The 17851-nt window shown below is 41.2% G+C and overlaps 1 protein-coding gene across 1 annotated transcript in view; it reads right to left on the bottom strand.

Annotated features, from left to right (window-relative positions):
• Positions 1-17851, bottom strand: part of LOC127005783 (poly(A) polymerase type 3-like) — a 179000-nt gene that overhangs the window by 3788 nt on the left and 157361 nt on the right. Inside the window, exon 13 of the mRNA XM_050874885.1 lies at positions 14395-14561. Within this exon, the coding sequence (XP_050730842.1) occupies positions 14395-14561 (167 nt within the window). The remainder of the gene's footprint in view (positions 1-14394; positions 14562-17851) is intronic.

Genomic DNA, 17851 nt, shown 5'->3' with positions numbered 1-17851 from the left:
ATCCTCCTCCTGGACCTTGGAGGAGATACAGGTGGAGAAAAACGTAGCGAAGATGTATGGGGAGCAGAAGGCTGCCTTTTCCAAAATCTATATATACCAAGTCAAGTCATACGCAGCTTTGTGGGAGGACGTTGCTTGGAGCCAAACTAGAGAATGTAGAAACTGGGATTTAGAGAAAACGAAAAAGGTGGACTAATTTAAATCAATCACTTCAACATGCCCCGCCTCACACCCCACACCACTATTTGTAGGCATTGGAATTACAGTCACGCATAGCTCAATAAAAAGGCATACATTTTTCGTCAATGGCTTGCCTGAACGTGCAGTGAAAGAAGGCGAGAATCCACATCCAAAGTGCACACACCGCCGCAGCTTTAGTCACCCGTGAACTGGCGGGTATTTGGATTCAAGTGACGTCACCCCTCTGCTCCACCCCAAACTGCCCCCTGCACGTGCTAGTAGCAGTTTTGAAGGCAGAGTGACTTGACTTGGTAAGTATAGACTTTGGCCTTGTCATTTCCTGCCCACTGGTGGACGGGGCAGTAACAGGTGTGGAACGTGTCGCAGCAGTGCACGTGGTCAGAGCTGGTGGGCCTGAGGTGGTTGCCCCATCATCATCGCTACTCGTATTATGCCACTCAGAATCACTGCCGGTATCTATTTACTGCTGGGTAGACAGGGGGCATAGATTAACCCTTTCACTGGTAAAAGCACAAAAAATGTTACCTAAAATTATTGGACCAGACTGGCAAAATCACAAAAGTACTACAACATTAAAAAAAATTCTTGTAAGGGTATATGAACACATCTCTGATTCAAATCACTGTTTTCTGCCACCTATGACGTCACCAATATTGCCATGGAGACAACAATGGGAACATTTCTACTCTGCTGGGAAGGGGTCACTGTCTCCCAAGCCTAGCTATTTTCTTAATTTCCTTCAATTTTAATCACAATTCATGTAAGTTATATGTATCACAGTATAAGAACAAATGTTTGGTCCATAAAATAAGTGTCAGATTGTTCAGATATGTGCTGAAATTATATGGCTGTGGCAAAATAGTCTGCTGTCTGTGCCTGCGTCTGTTTCATTGACATGAACTGTGTTTTCCACAAACAAATGCTGCTGTTTTCTATAGTTATATGTAAAACAGAGAAGCAGTGTCTTTGTCTACTGGAAGGGTACATCAGACAAAGAATGATAAAGCAAGGACAGCAGTCTTCCTAATCTTGGGAAAATTGCCTGGTTGAGAGGCATTTCATTTCTCAGTTTAACCTGGTAGCAGCGACGGGCCAAATTTGTGGCTTTACTGTGTAGCAGCGACGGGCCAAATCTGTGCCATGATATAAACCCCCCAAAATAGATGATACATAATCTGATCCCAAATGTTTTGATATATATTATGAAATGGTTTGTGTGAGGGGTGATTTTTCTCTTTTTTCTCGCTTGGAGGGACCATTAAGAAACATGATCCCCACTGCTACCGGGTTAATGATAAACATCATAGACCTAACTGTATTGTTTGTTCAAATTTACCTGCTGAATATCTAAAGAAGGATAAAAGGAATAGCAAGAGAAAGCAAATGTTTCCTTTGTGATGACTGCTCAAACATACCTCTTGGTTGCGAGGAGAGCTTGACAACCATTGTATGTACTTTCGAGTTCCATATATCAGTACATGTGTGTGTGTTGCATGCATGTGTGTGTGTTGCATATCATAAAACAGTGAACTCTGAGAGTTAATCCCGGAGAGAGAGAGAGAGAGAGAGAGAGAGAGAGAGAGTGAGTTAGGCACTATTGTCATCACTGAGCTACAAGAGTTTTCAAATTATTCTATTACATAATTTAGGATATAATGCTAAATTTGTAATAGATATTTCCTGAAATATGTACAGAAATTCATTTTCCTGGGAAATATGTTTGTCCCCCCTTATTCGAGGGGGTTAGGGGACACCAACCCTAGATAAAAGAATTTCTGCGAATGTTTGGCGCCCTCCCCAAAAAGCCTCTAGACCAAAAGTACCAGTATCGGATTATTGGTTCTAGTTTGGGAACCGTTATTTGTTCTGAGTTTGATCGCTTTTTCCAAAGGGGCATTTAAAGTTTTTTTTTTTAAGATTCTGCCTGTAGTGCCGGTAGACTCTCTTAACCCGGTAGCAGGAATGACGGAGAAGATAGACTTTAAAATGTTTAAAAAAATGAAAAAAATCATAAAAAATAAAAGAAATAATCAATTTATTCTATGTTCGGGTAAGATGATCAAAGCATTATTCTTCATAACATATATCGAAATCAAGACCCTCGAGCTATTTATAAAAAGAGGCGGATCCTTTCCTTAACCCTTTTCCTGCGATCTAATTTAAAATTAATAATAATAAGTGCAGAGCATTTTCGCAAAACAAATGAAAGAAAGAAAAATGTCCCTCAATAAATAAAACTTTGCTTACTGAACACAAATATATAAATATTGTAATGCTACAACATCTCTTACCTAAGTATCAGCCTCTTGCAGAGTAAGCTTTTTGCAATACTGCGCTGCCTGACAAAAGATGCTGATGACATATATGCCAGATGCTTCGGGTATAATAGGTAGTGCAATGTCTTCACTTTCACTAGGATCATGTTCATGAACCACAACCTCTTGCATCAATCCACTCATACTAGCAACAACAAGGGGGCTTCGTGGTGCAGTGGTTAGCACACTCGGCTCACAACCGAGAGAGCCCAGGTTCAATTCCTGGGCGGAGCGGAAAAATTTGGGCGGCTTTTCCAATACCCTACGCCAGTGATTCCCAGCAGTGAAAAGGTGTATTAATCCAGGGGTTGTGTCCGTCTCTGTTCTGTTCCTTCTCATATAATTCCTTCCCCTTCTGTCTCTCTCCGGCATATGACCACAGATGTTGCGCCGACTAAACGAAACTTTCCAACTTTCCTAGCAACAACGTCGTCTCCACCACCAGCACCTTCACCGGCCACTTTACTCAATGCACCGCTCTCTACCTCTACATGAGTTTCTTCTACATTTTCATCCAAAACATCACAGTCAGTGTCATTGTCACCACTAGCAAACTCTAAGTTGTCATAATCAATTTCTATATTATCTAATAAAGTGACATAATAATCACTATCCTCCTCAGCTGAGCGAGCAATCTGCCACGCCTCAGTGCGAAAATGTCATACATCCCTGCTTGAAATTATAAAAGTTGGAAAGTTTTGTTTAGTTGGCGCAACATCTGTGGTCATATGCCAGAGAGACAGAAGGGGAAGGAATTATAGGAGAAGGGAACAGATCCCAGGAGACGGGACACAACCCCTGATTAATACCTGGTACCCATTCACTGCTGGATGGACAGGGGTGTAGGGTATCGGAAAAGCCGCCCAATTTTTTCCACTCCGCCCGGGAATCGAACCCGGGCTCTCTCGGTTGTGAGCTGAGTGTGCTAACCACTGCACCACGAAGCCCCCTTTGAAATTATAAGGGCTACTGACTACAATTCAAACAAAATATGATTTATGTTTGGAAACACTGCAGCAGATGCCACATATCGATTTCTACCTAATTCCGCACGAAAGAATTGGCGCTCTACTTAGAAATTATCCTGGCCCATATGTGGGACAGTTGCAGGCAACAGCACCAAAGTCTGTGTCTCATATATGGGACACTCGCAGGTAAAAGGCTAAAGAAAATTTTTAATAAAGTGCCACAAAAAGACTGATAGAGAAATTACATAAGAATAATGGACTTCTGGGGAAAATGATTGACTGGATGAGGCTACTTGGAGAAAAGAGAAATGAGAACAGTGGTTAAGAGATAGAAAGTTGAAGTGGAAAAAGTTTGGAAAGTTTCGTTTAGTCGGCGCAACATCTGTGGTCATATGCCGGAGAGAGACAGAAGGGGAAGGAATTATAGGAGAAGCGAATAGATCCCAGGAGACCGGACACAACCCCCGATTAATACCTGGTACCCATTCACTGCTGGGCAGACAGGGGCGTAGGGTATCGGAAAAGCTGCCCAAATTTTTCCACTCCGCCCAGGAATCGAACCTGGGCTCTCTAAGTTGAAGTGGAGACATGTAACAAATGATGTTCCCCAAGGTTCAGTAGTGGCACTCATAATATTTCTAATTTACACTCAGCCCCCTGCTATCGCACCTTCTTCTATCATGATTCACTGCTATCACACATACCCTAAAAGCTCCCATCCTCATGCTTTCATGCACCTGAACCACACTATCATGCAAACAAAACCAGGGTGCATCGATGGATTTAAATCACCCAGGCCATGCAGTACGCAGCAACTGATTGGTGCCATGTTATCAAGCATTCCTGGCCAGTGAGTGATTGGTTGATGCTCCCATCATTCTCCTGCTTATTCATTCAAGTGTACATATCTCCATTGACAACAGTGAAAGTTGCCCTGCGCTTGGTTGACCAAACTGCCACCAAACATTGGGCAATGATTGGGAAATGAGTGAGCAAGTTGCGCCGTTAGCCAAATGGCCCAATACACCAGGTATTCGTTATATGCGAGGGTTAGGTTCTGCAAAAAGCTCGCATAATGTGAATTTGCATATATTGAACCTATCATCCCATTAATTATAGGGGGTTATGTTCCATGACCCGTTTTTTAACCCTCTAACTATTTATTCCAGCACCATTTCACAATAATAAAGCACTAAAGCAACAATAAAGCACATTAGTACAGATGAACTGTAAAACATGATATGAAAATACATTGTAAACAAACAAAAACTTTAGGATCAGAGGGAGGAAAAGGTTAATTATTATAGGCGAGGAAAGTGCGGGAAAACATTTGCACCCGCCGCCCTCTAGTGCGAGTTGGCCACCATACCTCACCAACCAGTCACACTAGCACCGCTACTCACATAACAGTGAATTTTCTCGCATAAAACGAATACTTGGCACATTTAGGTTAGTCGTATATAAGCGAATTCGCATATTTCGAACTTGCATATATCGAATACCAGGTGTAAATTGTTGCGAGGGAGGTTTTGTAAACAAAAGTGATGACGTAGCCATATGAGCGTGGCCAGTGTCACCTCTTCTGCGCCTTCTTACCTTCTATGATTGTTTCATTCAACTATGATTGCTGTTCCTGGTAAATGGTCACCTATAAGAGCTACTGAGGGGATGTTGTAAGGGAGCTGTTGTTGTCAGTACTCTGTAGCCATTTTGTTGTGCTCAGCTGATTAACTCGGTAGCAGCGACGGGCCAAATTTGTGGCTTTATGGTGTAGCAGCGACGGGCCAAATTTGTGCCATGATATAAACCCCCCAAAGTAGATGATGCATAAACTGATCACAAATGCTTCGATATATATTATAAAATGGTTTGTGTGAGAGGTGATTTTTTCTAATTTTTCTCGCTTAAAGGGACCATTAAGAAACATGATCCTTGCTGCTACCTGGTTAACTGTCTGGTCTGGCTTGCACAGGATACGTGGCTGAGAAAAAGAGAACCAAACCCTCCTCTGCCCTGCGGTAGGTTGATGAAATGGACACCAAACATTATGCAACGCCACAGAATGGAGCCAACAAGTTGTGGCAAGATGGCGGTGTTAGCTAAACGGCGCCCAAGTTGTTGCACATGGGATTGTTTGGGTGGGGGTGGGGGTGAGGGTCAGTGTAGTTAAAGGTGGATGCATTGCTGTTTCTGGTAAATGGATGCCTATAAGAGCTCTTAACCCTAAGAGTACGGGTGGCGATATATTTCTCTGGATGCTGTGCACGGGAAAAATTTAGACATTTAAGAGGTGGAAATGGTGTCTTTCTTCTTTGCAATAATTGTATATTCATGTAGTATATATGGTGGCATAATAAAACTTCTCTCCTAATAATAATAAAAAAGTTATGACAGCCGAAAATATTGCTCATTTTCTCGTGGCCGTGACCTGTCGAGTGGAAGCACCCCACTTGCTCTCTCTCTCTCTCTCTCTTTTTCCCCTACTTGCTCCTCCCTCCTCTGTCAATGTCACTACCATAGCAGTCATCAGAGTCACTGTCACTTTGATTCTCCAATGCTCTACTTCTGCCTGGAGCAGAGGAACTGCTTGACGCGTCACGAGACATGACACATGTATTCCGAACAAAAGTGGAAAATGATCTGTGGCCTTTGGTAGGCCGCACGCTGAGATGAATGAGAGTGTGTACGGATGCCAGATGCCTCCACCATTCTTCTGAGTCAAGAACTGGCGGTATATTTGAAATGTAGGGAGTGTAGAATGTGATGATTATATATATGATCCCCGTACGGGTGGGGCGTGTGGTAGCACACTTATATATATGATCACCGTAATGTAAGGGTTAAGGGAGTATTGAGGGTACTGTTGTTGGGCTCAGGTGATCAACTGTAGGATTTGTATCACCACCTCACACATGGTGAGTGGAAGAGCTAACAAGTGAACTGAACCCATCCCTGTTTTTTTGTGTGATAATGGCCGAGCAACCTTGCAAGAATCCCCCAACCATCTCTGAGCATAACAAGGTGGCATTGTTAATGTTAAAATAAGTATAAAAAAAATATCATGTTGGTACAGCGGTTGATGGGAAAATATGTCCAAAGTGAGGTATAATAGGCACAAAATGTAGGTAAATCAGCTGCCCAAAAAACAATTAGAATTAAGCTTATTGATTCTTCAATTCAGCTATCGCATATTTCTGCTAGTTTCATAACCAAGCAGGTGTGAAAGCAAGAAGATGGCTGTATATAAGAGAAGATGGCGCCACTATAAACACTTGCCTGTGCCATGACGGGCTGGGGCCGAATACCATCCAGGCCCCTCAAGCAAGCCTACCTGCACTATAGTCATAAACGTGAAAAAATAAAATAAAAAAATAAAACAAAACAAAAAATATATTATATGTGGGAAGGAATTGACAGCTATATGAGTTTGTTTCCTGATGAAAGAAAATAAATGAGGAAAATAACAACTCAAGAAGACTATGAAAAGTTACAAAATGATCTCAGTGAAATTTACAGATGGAGCAAAAACTAAGAAATTAAATTTAATGAAAAAAAAGTGTCATGTGCTGCAAATTGGACAGAGTGAAATATGACCCACAGGATGACATAAATAGGGGGATAAATCATTATCAAAAAAGCAAAAAGAGAGAGACTAAGGAGTTGTCATACAGGAAAACCTATCACCTGAAAGTCACACCAACAAAATAGTTAGAGAAACATATGAGTTAAGAAATAGAAGAGAAGCGTGTGATCACTTGGACAAGGATATAAGGAAGAACCTGATTACTTCATTGATCAGACAAAAATTGGAATATATGGAAGTAGTATGGCAACCACAAAAAGAAACATATAAAGAAATTAGTAAGAATACAAGGAATAGCAACAAAAATGGTTCTTGAACTAAAAGATGTCACTTATTAAGACAGATTGCAGGAAATTAATTTGACAACTTTGGAAGAAAGAGTAAGAGGAGATCTAATTACCATATGTAAACTGATGAATGGCCATGAAGAGACAGACTGACAAGATCTGCTATTAACCTGTTTGCTATAATTGGCACAGATTTTGCCCTCACTGGTAGCCTGGTAACATATACTCCCAGGTCTTTCTCTGCCTCTGTGGTGGATAGTGGAGTGTTTCCCATGTGGTATTGGTATGCTGAATTTCCCCTCCCAAGGTGCATGACATTACATTTTTCTTCACTGAATTGTAGCAGCCACTTGTTGCTTCACTCCTGTAGCTTGGTGATGTCTTCTTGTAGGAAATCCACAAACAAGTGTGGTTAACAAGAGAGCAAGGAGCAAGACAACTAAGAGGGCACGGTATGAAGCTGATGAAACGAAGATGCTTAAATAATGTCAAGAAATTCAATTTTTCATATAGAGCAGTGGATGTGTGGAATGGATTACAGGGAGATGTTGTGATGGCAAAGTGTCAAACATTTTAAGAAAAGACTAGAGTACTCTCCTGTGTTGCGCGCTATCTGAGTTTCGCGATCCTCAAGTTTCACGCTTAGTCCTAAATTCTTACCATCCCGACTTTCGCGCATTATTGCCCCGAGTTTCGTGCTGCTTTGACATGTATGGATCACGTCTGCCTACCATCAATGTCACACGCGCTGCCTGAACCTGAGAAAAGCGATCCCAGGGTTGGAGAGAGCCATTGTCAGGCGACTGGTTGACCAAAACATCGAGTCTCTCAGAATTAGAAAAACAGTACCTCAGCGCCTTTGGAATATTGGAGCGCATAGGACAGTGAAAACCAAATTGTTCTAAACCTATTTGTATGGCTGTGGCAGTGGTCAGTAAATGGGATTTACCTGAGCACTAATGGTGGTGGGTAGTCCTACTGTGTGTTACCATATATTACATGATCCAGTCCAATTTTCAGCCATCTAGACCTACTGGCGCGGTTTCTGTACGCGTTCAAAAATCGCGCTCAATTGAGGCTTGTCGTCTCTCCTTGGGTAAACCTCAATTGTGGTCTGTCGCCATTCTCAGGTTAAAAGGCAGTGTTACACTGGCCGTTTTCCTCCAACCAATGGGGCTACAGGCAACTGCGGTTGCTCGTATGCCCAACTGGAGGCAAGTTGTCAGTTGTCCGTATGGATGGAAAACGGTTGTGGGTACGAGCAACTGCGCGGCTGTATGTAAACAAACAGACGACGTCAGTGGCTGAGGAGTGAGGAGCAGTGGAAGATGGTCCACCAAGAGACTCATAAAGTGGTCTGGCAGAGCTGCTTAGTTTACAACTTGATTAACAAGAGAACACCTCGTGCTGTGGAACCACAGTTCAAATTTTTTTTCTTCAGTCTATGAAAATTGTAGGACTCCCGGTGTTGTGTTCTTGGCTGTCCTCCCATGAACTACGCATGTTCAGAAGTGAATGTAAACAAACAAAGACTTGTTGATAAACAGAGCTGTTCTCACATATCCCTAGAGAGCATGGCTAAGCTCACTTTGCTTACCAGCTCCCCCACCTCATGAACCTATGATGCCCTCTAGCCTGCACAAAAAATCTGCCAAATTACGGGCCTGCATATGCACATCAAGATATATATATATATATATATATATATATATATATATATATATATATATATATATATATATATATATATATATATATATATATATATATATATATATATATATATATATATATATATATATATATATATATATATATATATATATATATATATATATATATATATATATATATATATATATATATATATTAAATAGCAAGATGCTATTTCCTGTAAATTTACCCATGAATCACTGCATGATGGCTATTTATTGGCTCAGGAACAAAACACCAGTCTTCACAGCACAGTTCTCTGACGAAATTTGGGTAAACACTCCTGTCCTCCTGTCCTTGAAGCCATATTTGTGCCCATGTGGCGTTCCTGTGGGTCCTCCATGCCAGAAGTTCTCATTGTCACCACTGTGAGTGCATGGCCAACCCACCCGTCTAGACTCTGCCCACATAAACACATGGATCAAGTAACAACAGACACACACACACACACACACACACACATGCACGCACATATCAGACTCATCAGGAACCATGGCAGATGTTTCTGACAAACAGAAATGACTTCACCATTTCTTTGAGTGTGTTAGAACGTATTTGGTGAGTGGCTCGCACGAACCAAACCTAACTCTTGGCAAGGAGAGAGCAGTCGTCTTTGACACTGTTCTCTTCTTGCCATTGGGTGTGTTTGGTTTGTATGAACCATTCACCAATTAAGTTTTAACGCCATTTCTGTTTGTCAGAAACATCTGCCATAGTTCCTGATGCATCTGGTGTGTGTGTGTGTGTGCATGTGTGTGCGTGTTTGTTGTTACTTAATCCACATGTTTATGTGGGCGGAGTCTAGATGGGTGGGTTGGTCGCCCACAACTGCTTCTTCATTCCATTTAACTACAGCAACAAGTCCATAATTTGGGTAATGGCAGCACAAGCCGAGACAGTCCTTACTTTAGCAGATGACACCATGTCGATACAGGGCGGCTGCTTTGTTTATGGTGTGGATGCGGATATGGGCAACTGACCTTGGCTGTGGGTGACGCACACCCGGAAAAGTTGGAGTTCCCGGTTACCCCTATTTTTTTTTTTTTTTTTTTTTTTTTAACGAGGCTTGTTTGGTTCCTGATGGTCGGTCCAAGGCTTCTTTCCGTGGGTCCTGATGGTCGGCCCAGCGTGTTTATAGTGGCGCCATCTTGCATTGGCTCATGCTGCCTCCCGAGCTCATCTTTAATCCTAGAATCTAGAGTCCGTTGATGGGTGGTCTTCGACAGCATGTAAAATCCCAGCTTGGTGGCACCGATTGAACTGGCCGCTTTGCTATCCTTCCAGCCACCGCCAATGCGATGGGAGGAAAAAGGCCCAGTGTGACACCAGCATACAGACAACCGACATCTCGCTCCCAGTTGGGTGTACGGGCAACCGTGGTTGCCCATAGCCCCAAAGGTTGGAGGAAAACGGCCAGTGTGACACCGCCTCAATGCAGTGAGGCCGGTGATTGGGTCAGCACCGTCGATGACATCATCGGACTCAGCAAATCATAAGCGTGTTTTCAGAACTGTCAGCCAATTGTAAGGCAGCCACCTTCAACTGTGGCTTCAAAATGACCCGTTGTCTTTTACCGTTTTTTCTTTCTTTTTCCAAAGTACATATTTTCAGATAACAAGGGAGTAAAGTGGAAAAAAAAGTTAGCTTCTACACGGGTCAGAGCAAAATATAGCTTTTTCAATGTTTTCAATACACCAAGTTTCGTGATCCTTGAGTTTAGTGCTATACCTTTGGAACGAAGCAAGCATGAAACTTGGGAGGGTACTGTAGACAATTATATATATGGAGACAGGACCACATGGGTGTAGCTCTGGCCCTGTATACTACAACTATGTAAATAAACACACACACCAATATAAGAATCTTTGAAAAAGAAAAATAGAATTTCAAGTAAATATACCATGGGAAATGAAAGCATTAAAAAAAAGTCAATGGAAAAGGATCTGGGAGTAACTGTATCGGGTAATTTGTCACCAGAGAAACACATACGGAACTGTAGGTGAGACTTACAACCTGGTGAGGAACCCAAAGGTTGCATTTCAATATTTGGATGAGGAAATGATGAAAAAACTGATTGTGACAGTGATACGTCCAAAGCTGGAATATGCAGCAACAGTATGGTCACTGAGTGCAAAGTTGAACATAAGGAATGTAGAGAGGATTCAGAAGTCCCCAACAAAGATGGTTCCAGGACTATGGGACATAACATAAAGAGAGAGATTGAAGCAGTTGAATTTACTGATATTGGAGCTGAAGAGGGAGAGAGATTTGATGGCAGTGTATAAGGTGCTGAATGGGATGGAGAAAGTTGAGAAGGAAGATCTAATAATATCGAATACAAGAGACTCAAGAGGCCATGGAAGGAAGATGAAAAAGAATGCCTGTAGAAAAGACATTAACTTGGTAGCAGCGACGGGCCAAATTTGTGGCTTTACTGTGTAGCAGCGATGGGCCAAATTTGTGCCATGAAATAACCCCCCCAAAATAGATGATACATAATCTGATCACAAATGCTTTGATATATATTATGAAATGGTTTGTGTGAGGGGTGATTTTTTCTCATTTTTCTCGCTTTGTGGGACCATTAAGAAACATGATCCCCCTCTGTTACCGGGTTAAGAAGAACAGCTTTCCACAAAGAATAGTGGAGGCCTGGAAGATGATGTGGTCCACAAAAAGACAATTCATGAATTTAAGGCTAAGTTGGATTATAGCACAGTAGAATCTCATTTATCCGGCATTCAAAACAATGTCACCCTTAAAACAATGGCAAATATCTAGAGCCTGAGTTTACAAAAATTTTTGCTTTCTTTTTTTCATGCTGTCTGTAGCACCTGTAGGCTTTCTTGAGAGGCCTTATGGTGGCCCCAGCCCACTAGTGGTGCAGGCTATGCAGATAGAAACAGCACAGAAATCATGGGAGACAGTACAACCTCCAAACACAGACTGACTCTGATTCAGCGAGGTGGGACGCAGGAAAGTTCGGTTACAGACTCAATGGTTGGTATTATAAGACACTTTCGCTTCTCACATCATCTATTTCTTAAGGTCAAGGAGGGGGTCAGTCGGGTTCTAATGAGTGCTTTTTGAGGTTCAGGGTACAGAAGAAGGGTCAAACTACAACCAGGGTCATAAAACTACTCCAGGAAATGTCCACAACTCCTACGAAGGCCTTGTCAAATATGTGCTCTTTGGTGGCGAAATGTCTTGCAATACGACCAATATTTCCCCACCTTGGTATGTGTATCTTCGTCACGTAACATGGCCTTGTTACAATACGGTGTTCTGTTCGCATGTGTGTGTACCCAGCTGTATATATTTCCGAACTGTACTCACCTGCGGCAAGAACGGTGGAGCAGACACCATTTATTAAGGGGTCACTCAACAAACTTTGACACTCCCACACACTCATGTGGCTATGCCCTACCTCACCTTTTCTCTTCTTTCCTCTCTCTCTCTCTCTCATTTTTGAGAGAGAGAGAGAGAGAGAGAGAGAGAGAGAGAGAGAGAGAGAGAGAGAGAGAGAGAGAGAGAGAGAGAGAGAGAGAGAGAGAGAGAGAGAGAGAGAGAGAGAGAGAGAGAGAGAGAGAGAGAGAGAGAGAGAGAGAGAGAGAGAGAGAGAGAGAGAGAGAGAGAGAGAGAGAGAGAGAGAGAGAGAGAGAGGGGGGGGGCCTTGGGCACATGAGTGTGTGGAAGTGTCGAAGTTTGTTGAGTGGTCCCTCAATAAATGGTGTCTGCGCCACCGTTCTCGCCGCTGGTGCCACAGGTGAATACAGTTTGGAAATATGCTACCCGGCCTGAGCTTCAGTAACTGAATATGTAGTAACAGTACTTCATAAATGTTAAATGATGATCTAGTCAAGAAAATGGGCATTGTAAGGTAGCGTTAATAATTATGCAATCATCGGCGCAAGGCGATAGTCTTTTCTTGTTTGTAAACAAGAGCATGCCACGCCTTAGACCAGTGTGTTGTGCCATTGTATCCAGACCTGTCCTTCACCGCTATTACTGGACCATTGGGCCTGTTATTTGGTGGAACGGGATGTATTTACTTTATTAGAAATTCTATAGGAGTTCAATTCTACTAGGGAGGTGGTAGCTGAGTGGTTAACGTGCTAGTCCGGTGTTTCATGGGTCCATGTCATGGATGATATGGGTTCCAATCCGCTGCTACCAGACAAGACTAGATGGCGCCACTATAAACACTTGTCTGCGCCATGATGGGCTTGGGCCAACCACTAGGCCCAACCAAGAAAGCCTACTGGCTCTACAGGCCTGGATGGGGGGGGGGGTTGCCAATTCCATAGGAGCAAGTCTCAAGACAACGGCAAAACAGTTTATCCGGCACGAGCATCTCCACGTTCGTGCCAGATGAACGAGGTTCTACTGTGGATATAGAGATGGGACAGTGCGAGCATAGCTCCTTTTCCATATATCACAACTATATAAATACATACACACACACACACACACACACACAACTACGTACAAGAAATAGTTTCCCAAATAGATGTGCTAAACTGTAAAACACCCTGAACAGTGAATTCATTGAATTCAAAGACAAATTTGATTGATGAAATCTTGGAGCTGGGACAAAAAGAATGTGCCTCATTTCCTGTAAGTCACAACTAGGTAAATACAACTAGATAAATACACACACACACACCTGCCTTGCCAAATCCAGCTGAGACGGTTTCACCATTTTCCTTGAAAATGACAAACGTGTTTGAGGCTGGCTTGAAATGGGGTGGTAGTGATGGCTGAGCTGGTGATTGCTAGGGTTGAATTGATGTGAAGTCACTCTCATATGGCTTTGTGAGGTACTGGGTGGGTGAGGTGAAGACTTCTTTTCCTTAGTACAAACCCTGATTTTAAATGAAGAACTTGAGGGTGGAGTAGTGCAGAGAGAATCAGAATAATGTGTAATGCTATTGTTCAAATATGATGGTGGGGTGGAACAAATAGATCTAATATGAAAATCTGGTAGATTACTATGGTGCTGAGGGGAAAAATCTGTTGAAGGAGAATGGACTGATAGGTTTTGAGAGAATTGAGGAGGGAATTTCTGATGGTCACTGAAGGTAATTGGGAAACTCTCCTTTTCTCGAGCTGGAACCTTAATAGTTGAAGTTGGACTACATATGGGCCTTCTGAGCACTTGGACAGCATTGATAATTTTGTTTGAAGAGTCACTCTGGGGTGTGGACAGTAATGGAGTATGATACTGTATATAAAGCAGTGAATCATTCTTTTGTGAATTTTGATATATATACTGCAGTTCCCGCTGATGAAAGCTATCTTGCCCAAAATCTGGAGAGGGACCATACTTAAGATTTGACTCATTACAATGAGGTGAGGACCAACTCATGACAGGATCATTTTGAGGAAGGTATGAGTAATGTGGCAGAGCAGGATGCTGGTGAAGATTAGGCAACATCTCAGGAACTATTGTGTATGAAGACTGTGCTTGGGATGTGATGTCTTGGCAGGCCATCTGTGAGGGTTGAGGAAGCAGTAGTTAAAAAAATGACAATATGACAAAAGAGGCCTCAGCAGTAGGAAAATGTGTGCCAAAGAGAGCTGATATTAGAAATTTAAGTGCAATTGTTTTTACCACATTGAACATTTGTGTAAGTATCTGATAGTATTATTATCCATGCAGCATTGTTTGCATCATTCATCAATTGCTTTTTGTGCATATGATACGAATAAAATTACAAATAACCAATCAACCAAATACTTTTCTCAGTTTGCCTACCTATTCAAGTAAATGGTTAGTATATTGTTTTAATATACAAGTAGTACTTCACAGTATTTAACTTAATTATTTAATCAGTTTGTAATATATTCTCCTCAGGTAATCTCATTTTCCCTGAGGGGAATGAATCATAGGACCTTAGTTACTCAGAGTCCATAACAATAAAAAGAATGCTACATATAGGTTATGATGCCCAAGGTTTAATGTATCCAAAGCAATTTCATTATGCATGGTTGTGTTAATAAAAATTGCATTGCTAATGTATTGAGTTTGGATGAGAATAGATAAAGAGGCTGGATTTTCCTAAAAAACAAATCATATATACCTCATGTGACTATTTGTCCCTAAAAGGAAAATGAAAGAAAAATACTGGCACTATTTGGCATCTACTTTCCTACTGCTGAAGCATCTATTGACAGGCTGAAGTAGTGGCATAACAAGGAAAACATGGAATTTGAGAATACAGCACACAGGTATGTTTTGTATACAGTGAGTTTCCATTTTACAAACACTAATTTTCTGAGAAATCCCTATGAAAAGCCAGATTTCATGATAGATAAAGAAATGAATGAAAAAAAAAAATATACATGTATATGAATAAAAAGAATTGTATATGTGTGTGTGTGTGTGTGTGTGTATATATATATATATATATATATATATATATATATATATATATATATATATATATATATATATATATATATATATATATATATATATATATATATATATATATATATATATATATATATATATATATATATATATATATATATATATATATATATATATATATATATATATATATATATATATATACACAGTACCCTCTCGAATTTCGCGCTATCCGAGTTTCGCGATCCTTGAGTTTAGCGCTTAGTCCTAATTTCTTACCATCACGACTTTCACGCATTACCACCACGAGTTTCGCGCTCCTTTGACATATACGGGTCACGTTTACCTACCATCGGCGTCATGCGTGCTGCCTTAAAAGGCGGTGTCCAACCACTGGGGCTATGGGTAACCGTGGTTGCCCATATGCCCAACCGGGAGCGAGTTGTTGGTTGTCCGTATGAATGGAAAACGGTTGTGAGTATGAGTGTGGGTATGTGGGTACCGAACGGCTGCATGTAAACAAGCAGACGACGGCAGTGGCTGAGGAGTGAGGAGCAGTGGAAGATGGCCCAACAAGAGACTCGTAAAATGGACTGGCAGAGCTGCTTTGCTTACTACTTGATTAACAAGATAAGAGAACACCCTGTGCTGTGGAACCACAGTCCAAAAAACATTTTTCTCGAGTCTATGAAAATTGTAGATCTTCCAGGGATGTTTTCCTCTTCTTCTTCTTCTTTTGACCTGTAATGCATGGCAGTGACGGTGAAAAATATCGGTGGAAAATAGCAAAAGGGCATAGAAAACCAAAATCAGGGAAAGAAAAGAACAGAAAAACACCTAAGTTCAGGGTGAAGCGTATAAGTGCGCACTGTGAAGTAAATAAGGGCCACTTTCACAGTCACTGGTTGTTTTGATCATTACCAATGGCGGCGATCGACGCTATAGTTTTCCACGTGAAATTGGCCTATGGGGTAGTGGTGGCTGCAGAGAAAGCGACAGGTGTTGAAAGTGTGTGGTAAGGTGCAGCTGCCACGAGGTGCCATTGTAAAGGCAATACCTCCAACACCATCACATCACATCACTACCCATTGGCCAGTTTCACGTGGAAATACTAGAGCGGCGATCACCGCCATTGGTAAAGATTAATACAAACAAAATGACTGTGAAAGCGGCCCTAAGTGCATGTTGTGAAGTATAAAAATGTGGAGAAGGAGGACCTAAGAAGTGATACAAAGCATTACAGGTCAAAAGAAGATAGTCCACTATACACTGGCCGGTGTTGCAAAAAATAACTTCCCGATGAAATTAGTCGTTCTGCTGTCCACCACGCATGCGAGCTGTGGGAATACACAGCATTAAAAGTGTTAATTTGCCTGGATTTGTTCTTTTTTGTCCGCTTGTGGTCTTTGAAAGCGGTGAGGGAAATATGAAAGCAGTAAGCAAGTTGAACCTCTCTGCGAGCTATTTTGCGATTGCGGCGGCAGTTTACGTCCAATAGGCATTGAACAGTCAATCATGATGTTAGTGATTTGATGATATATAACAGAAAGAGTTAGCAGATTATACCATAACACACAGAAAACTACCAGAAGCTATAGGTTTGTCCAACTGTACCACGGCCGGTGACCGCGAGCAACCACCCTTACATTAGCAGACGACACCACGTGGATCACAAGCGTGTATTCAGAACTGCCAGCCAATTGTAAGGCAGCCGCCTTCAACTGCGGCTTCAGAACTACCTGTTCTCACTTTCCAGTTTCTGCCTGTTACCAAGGTACGTATTTTGAGATAACAAGAGAGTCAAGTCGAAAAAAATTGTGATAACAAAGGAGTCAAGTCGAAAAAAAAGTATTTTTTTTCCACAGGCCAGAACCAATAAGCGCTTTTTCATGTATTTCAATACCTTGAGTTTCACGATCCGAGTAGTTATATTATTATATTGGAAATGAAGCAAGCATGAAACTTGAGAGGTATAATATATTTTTATATGTATTTATATATATATATATATATATATATATATATATATATATATATATATATATATATATATATATATATATATATATATATATATATATATATATATATATATATATATATATATATATATATATATATATATATATATATATATATATATATATATATATATATATATATATATATATATATACACACATACACACATACACAGTCGAGTCGTGTATGGCACGGTTAATTGGTTCTGAGCAACGGCTGTGCCATAGGAAACCGTGTCATAGGAATAACTAAACCTATGGGGAAAATACAGTTTGGTTCTGGCCCTTGCCATTTTTCCAAACCAACACTTTTATTTTTTTTCGTTTGTTCTAGCCCGAGTGCACCGGTAGGCATTACCTGCCTTTTGATATTGTTCAGTCCAAGAT

This window comes from Eriocheir sinensis, chromosome 31, assembly GCF_024679095.1.
Source record: "Eriocheir sinensis breed Jianghai 21 chromosome 31, ASM2467909v1, whole genome shotgun sequence".
Lineage (NCBI taxonomy): Eukaryota > Metazoa > Arthropoda > Malacostraca > Decapoda > Varunidae > Eriocheir > Eriocheir sinensis.
The sequence above is the reverse complement of the archived record's forward strand: the minus strand, read 5'-3'. Positions and strand labels throughout refer to the sequence as shown.